The 6800-nt window shown below is 37.9% G+C and overlaps 1 protein-coding gene across 1 annotated transcript in view; it reads left to right on the top strand.

Annotated features, from left to right (window-relative positions):
- Positions 1–352: 352 nt before the first annotated feature.
- LOC123514289 (E3 ubiquitin-protein ligase MYCBP2-like) overlaps positions 353–6800 on the top strand; it is a 299710-nt gene continuing 293262 nt past the window's right edge. The window contains 3 exon segments of the mRNA XM_045272098.1: positions 353–475; positions 2478–2708; positions 3265–3337. Coding sequence (XP_045128033.1) covers positions 2524–2708; positions 3265–3337 — 258 coding nt within the window. The 5' untranslated portion in view covers positions 353–475; positions 2478–2523.

Here is a 6800-nt window from a genome sequence, read left to right as displayed (position 1 = left end):
TTTTTATAATGATTATATGATTAACAACACAAAATAATGAGTTAGTAAGCCATTTTTATGCTTTACAAAACATCATGATTTACTTTCAATTATTCAAATGTGCATATATCAGATTATCAAGTGGTATCTACCTACTTCCAGTGATGCACGTATGTCTCCCTCTCTAAATACACGTCAAGCAAAACGAAAACATCTACTACTCACCATTGAACTTCCAATAAACATTCAAATATTATTCTATTTGCTTGATATGAATGTACACTCCAAATATTGAAGTAATAAATATAGTAGTATGGCAATAATGAACAAGGCACAAGGATTCGGACACAGGCATGTCTTCTGCTAGATGAAAACAGAGAGAGAGAGGAACGAGGCGCCGCGCTGCTAATAACGCCTTTTTCTCCCTCGTGGCTCTCTCACCAGGCCGATGGGCACTCGGAGAACAACCCTAGCCATGATTAGAGAACAAATCCAGGTGAGATTGTGTCAGGAGATGAGTAATTTTGGCGAAATTAGTGAGTGACATCGGTGCAAGCCTGGTAGGGAGGGAGGGGGAGGCACCCGCTCAGCTGAGATTACAGGCTTGTTTTTTCCTCCTTTCCATTGGTTTTTGTTTTGCTTTATTGCTTAAGATACAGCAGCAGGGCCTCATAGTCAGGTGTCATGAGGTAGGTTTGGTATTGGTGTGGATGGTGGTCTGCTGGGAGGGTAAACAGTGGTGTGTGTCACTCTTCCTGTCACTCTCAGCTGATACTCTTATTTTTTACTATTAGGTTGCATTTCCGATTGATTGCATAGGGATATGTTTAGCAAGGCCATGGAGTGTTTAAGAGTGATTGGTTTTATTTTAGTGGTTATGATGAATGTCACTCATTCTCAGCTGATGCTTCTGGCTTTTTTATTTATTTTATTTTTTATCTCCTGTTCAGTGCAGTGCGGGTTTTTGACTGATTCTAAAGGAACGTTTAGCAAGATCATACAGTATTTAGAGCAAATAACATAGTTTTAAAGTGATGATGATAACTCACTCAGCGTTTTTTTTTTTTTTTTTTTTTTTGGGAGGATGGGGGTTGATTTTACAGAAAAATGTTCAGCACTTTACTTTTTTAAGATTTACTGGTTTCATGTAATTATGATGATCTTGTCACTCTGTCTGTTACTATACTGATTGTGATGTTTTTTTTTTTCTTTCTTTCTTTCTTTCTTTTTCCTTCCTTCCTTCCTCTTGTGCAGTGTGGGATTCTTGATGTTTTTACAGGAACCAATCTATTTTACAAAGTCATACAGTATTTACCTCCATCTTTTTTTTTTATTGCTTATGTTAACTATGTAACTCAATTTGATACTCAGGTTTTTTTTTGTGTGTGTATTTTATTTGTGTTTATAGTCACCTTTATGAAAATTATTTTATAAGGTCATGCAACGTTTAGGACTTATTAGTGTAATTTTGAAGCAATTATGAATGCTGTTTTCACTCTTCCTGTCATTCTCAGCTGAAGCTCCTCCTTTTTTCTGTTAAGTTTCAGATTCTGATTGCTTACATGTTGATTAGTTTAGCATTTATACCATCTAGGAGTCTCTTGCAATCTTGTAAAATTATTTCAAAAACTGCATTTCACTTTTTGTGTCATCCTTAGTTGATGCTCCTTTTTTTTTTTTTCGTGCAGTTTGTATTTCTGGAGTAATTAATGTCATTTTTAGAGTAATTATAAAACTGCATCACACAACATATATTTTCTTCAGTCTCTTTTTTTATGATACGATGAACAGTTTTAAGAGTAATTGACATTATACACAAATGTGCAACACTAATGGAAGCATTCAGGAATAGAAAATCTTTTATGGAAAGTTATATTGAAAGTTAAACTATCTTGGCATGGTTGCTCTTGAGACAAAATCTATTTGTTTACTCAGTCTCAGCAAAATTCATTAAACATAATAGGTTCACTTGGGTTATGTCACATAATTTTACGTTAGATTGTATGTAGCTGTGTCAATATTATACTATTACTTCTACTTCTACTATCAACCACTACTACTAACAACTATTGCTCTTAACAACTACTACTACTAACAACTACTACTACTACTACTACTACTACTACTACTACTACTACTACTACTACTACTACTACTACTACTTATTACTACTTCAACTGATTTTGCCAGTTTAAGCATCAGTATTGGGCAGAATGATGAAGGAGCCTTTTAGCTGGAATTTATCACCAATTGCTCATGTGCAGTCTGGTGTTGCAATAAACATTTTGAGGTTAACAGATTCTTTCAATGTAGCTTCAGTGATGGTGGGAATCTTTTTTAAACTTTGGTTTTTCTTGTTTTATTAGCCTAATAGGTCTAGTAGAAAAATCATCATCATTATTTCATGTGACATTTTTATTATTATTATTATTTATTTTTTTTTTTAACTATATATATATTGGTTAGATATGCTAGTCACTTTTAAAATCAACTCTCAGGTGTGAGGTGCAGGTAGAGAGTGGGGAGCCTGCCCCACCATACACCATGACTGCTGATGACAAGTCTGATGGCTCTGGCTCCTCTGAGGGTTCAGCGTCCAGCCAGGGAACTATCGAGAAGATTTGTGCCAAGGAGAACAATGTGCGAGCCAGGGTGGGCTTGTACATGAAGGATGGGGAGAAGCTGCGAGCTGACTTCCATGCCCTCTACAGAGCATTGCCAGACCTCAGGTATGACTGCTGCCTTATCTCTTTGTGGGTTTAGCTTTCAGTGTTGCTAACCCTCAGCCTTCTTTTCTCTTCATGGGCTTATGTCTCAATGTTTTTTTTTTTTTTTTCTTCTTTTTCTTTTTTTCCAGAGATTTTTGGCTTGAAATGTATATTTTTTTCAGACCTCCTAGTCTGATATGAGTGAAATAGAGATGTGATAGAATTTTTTAGGCCTGGCTTTCTTTTCTAGATATCTTTGTCTTGATATGAGTAAGATAGAGATATTGTAATAATATTTGGGTCTTGTTCTGTCTCAAGAATAATATTAATGGTATAATAGTAATTATGAATCAGCTAGGGTGTACAATAAGTCATCCTCTAACAGTTTTTTTGTTTCACCTTGACAACATTTAGATATGTAATCTTATAATATAGTCTTTGAAACTTATGGAAATGCTTGTTCTATAGTTTTGCATTCAAACTGTAAATGTTGCAAGAATTCATGACTGTGCTGTCACCTGGAATGAGGACAGGTGTGTGAGAAGGCATAGCTAATGTGTCTCTTGTCTCCCAACAGAAAAAAGAAAGATCGCAGAAAACTCAGACGGAAGACAAAATCCAACAAACATCACAAGGACAAAAAGAAAAAGGTATGTGGTCATAGTGTGTTGCATTGCATTGTCCTGCTCACTGGGGCACTATGAAAATTGTTGTTAAAAATACAGTAAAAGTATGTTAATCTGATGAGCAGGGTGACCAGGAGTTCGTTGAATTATCAGTTTTGTCAGATTGTCAGGATGTACTCCAGAAAGCGCTATACACAAGTAATAACATAAATAACATAAGTATATAAATAATAACTGCACAAATACTTCTCCATACACGTCAGCTGCATCTTAATCAGCCATCTGTTTCTCATCAGCAACATCAGTAGCCCATTTGCTGTGACATAGTTTGAGATTTTACAGTCAGCCATCAAAAAACATGACATTTGTTTCGATCTCTATGTCCTCACAAAATGGTTTGGCTTTCTTGGTGATCATGAGTTAAGAAATATGGCGTAGTGAGTTGGTCAGAAGTAGAGGATTGTCGATAGCAGTGTCTTCTTCCACTCCTTATTGCTAGGATGCTTGTGATGCCTGGTTTGAATTTGCATAGGGATTTTATTTTGGCCATGAATTACTTTTTTTTCACCTCATCTTCAAAAATTTAGACTATTGGGAAATTTGAATGATCAATATTTGGATTAACAAACTTTTACTGTACTATGTTAATTCCTGACAAAACACTAATACTTATTTGCAATGGAGGTTTACTAGCAATTAAAATCTAAGAACACACTAGAAAGAGTGGGTTGATTATTTTTATTGAGTAGGATCCAAACTCTAGAGTTGTGTGTTTACAGGCCCTTACCATGTACTGCCTAGTTAGTTACACAATGACACCCAAGGTATCACTTAGTTACACTCTAGGAACACACTCCAGTGCAGCCAGCCAATCACCAACCACTTGAACACAGCTTGCTCTATCCCATGCAGACATTCCATTTACATATCTTGATTAGTCACAAGCCATATTGCTATTGTCAAAGTATATGTTCTATGCTATAAGAACATTACATAGCTAAGTAAACAAAGTGCTTTGAATAGTTTGTAGATTGAGGTGCAGAATCACATTGTTTCTACAACCTGCCCAGGACAGAGTATATTTGTGTACAGAGGCAACAAAAGCAAGAGATGAAAACTGATAATGCTTGTATTGTTATAAGAATCTTGCCTTTAGATATTGTTTAGGACTTTATGTGTTTTCAGTGAATAATGAGATTATTATTATGTATTTCTTTTCATGTTCAAATAAAAGATTATAGTTATGTCTTTGTTGTCATAAAAGGTTCAAAGAGATGCTGTACTTTGTAAATAGTGAATTAAGACTACAATAAATCCTGTTGAGATGCATCACTTTAATTATGTGACAATTTATTTTCACTTTTTTTGGTATATAGTTATGACTTGTGTAATAAAATTAGTATTTCCTTTCATTTCATATGGTAAGAAACTTTTCCTTGACAATAGTGTGGCCTCAGTCTTTGTACCAGACTGATCTTATCTGATGGAGAGTATTTTTGTATGAGTTAGTGGCTCCTCCCAGTTGGTGGATGACCAGTGTAAGGTTGTGGCACGCAGCATACACTACTACTGGCATACTCTGGAACTCATCATGACATCAAAAAACAAAAATGAAGACTTTGATGACTGCATCCGCAATGTGAACAATGAAGCCTTCAGGCACTTGGTTCAGGGTGGCAACCTGAACACCCTCCAAGAGACCAAGCAGGAGAGAAAGCCCTTCCCAGGGCCAGGAAAGGGCCGCAAGTATTCAGTGGACAGCTGGTTGGTGATGCAGGGAATGATGAAGAGCCCCAGTTCCAGGAGGGCCTCGTGCATCCCCTCCATATTCTTACCAAGGATCTCGAGTACTGTAAGTAATCCTCCCACAAGTTCCCGGGGGAGAAGACACTCCCATGCTGGAATATCTTCCACCCCCAGCGTGGTGAACCAAAGTATGGCAGGACCACCAGTACCCCCCAAGCACAGGAGGAGGTCCATGATAAGCCTTGCAGGCAGTGACATGATGGCAGCACACCAGGCAGTAGGGCACATGGAGCTGAGGACCATGTTCTCTTCCCAAGGAGAGCTCCAAGAGGTGGATGAAAGCAATGACTCTGGGCAGGCCACCCCAGTGTTGCCACCATTAGAAGGGAGACCTTTCTTTGATGCTGGCAGCCTGATGCAAGAGGTGCATGAAGAGGAAATTTTCCTAGAAAGACAAAACAGTATTGCAGACCAGTCAGTGAATGGTTGTAGTGTGTCAAAAGGATTGCCAAGATCCATTTCTTCTATATCATGTGAACAGAATATCTTTGAGAAACCTGTGAAAAAATCGAGGTCAGCCTCCTCCTGTCTGTCAGCAGTAGGTAGACAAAGAAAAAAATCAGTGAGTTACAATATTGAAAACTCTCCCATATTTGAGCATCTGGCTGTGTCAAGTGAGGATCATCAAGAAGCTAGCCTAGACCACACTGCCAATCAACTCCCAATTTTTGATCTTGAGGAAAGAGACAGCAGCAGTGACACCTGGATCACTACCAATGTTGTACCCACATCATGTGAGGAGAAAGATATGGAAGAACCCTTGAACCTGTTTCTAACTTACACTTCTGTTCATGTGGCTCTGCTACACCCTACTGCCCTTCAACACTTCCTCAGTGCAAAGGTGCTGCACTCTCATTGACATAACTTTGTGAGATAAACCATTGTTGTGTCAAACAACTTCATGATTTTTTATATTTTATCTTATTTATTCATCTTGTTCAGTATTTTGTTATAAGAGTGTAAGTGATATATATATTTATATGTGTAAATATAGATAGATTGTTCTTATGGTATTACATTACTTTATGGTATTTTACATTAATATTAATTTTGTGTTGTTGATTGTAATCATGAATTCAGTTGTTACTGTTGGCCTCAGACAAGAAAGTCATTAGAGTTTATCCCTTGACTGGCAATGGTAGGGAGATGTATAATGCTGTGATCGACCAAGCATATCTGATACACCTACAGTGCTCATCACGGCATTATGCTGTGTGAGTGCCCAGGCATAATGCTGTTACAAAAAAACAAGGGCCTGTCATACAGGGGGGATCTTTTTCCGTCACAGCATTATGCTGGGTGCCAGCCGTTAACATGAAGTCACTGCCTCCAAACACACATCACAGCATCACTTCAGTGCCTGTGTGGCTCTCGTGGTGAGAGAAAGTGTTGTTACATTCTCTCATTCGCACCATCTTTTGTCTGCATTTCACTTAATTTCTAGGCTATACCTTGATGACAATTGGTAAAAGGAAGTCATTAATGCCTGTAACTATAGCTCAGATCGTAGGGCTTCACATAGTTGGGCTGTGGACAAGAGAAATTGTGGCGAACGTTGGTGTTAGTGAGGGATGTGTGAGAAACTTGTTGAAGCATTTCAAGGATGACAGTGGTGTCAAGTTACCGTCTGCTAAACCTTGGCCTGGCCTGCGTCAGAAAGCAGACCTGGGTTTTTTCTTTC

This window comes from Portunus trituberculatus, chromosome 37, assembly GCF_017591435.1.
Source record: "Portunus trituberculatus isolate SZX2019 chromosome 37, ASM1759143v1, whole genome shotgun sequence".
Classification (NCBI taxonomy): domain Eukaryota; kingdom Metazoa; phylum Arthropoda; class Malacostraca; order Decapoda; family Portunidae; genus Portunus; species Portunus trituberculatus.
This window is presented reverse-complemented; position numbering and strand designations above follow the sequence as displayed.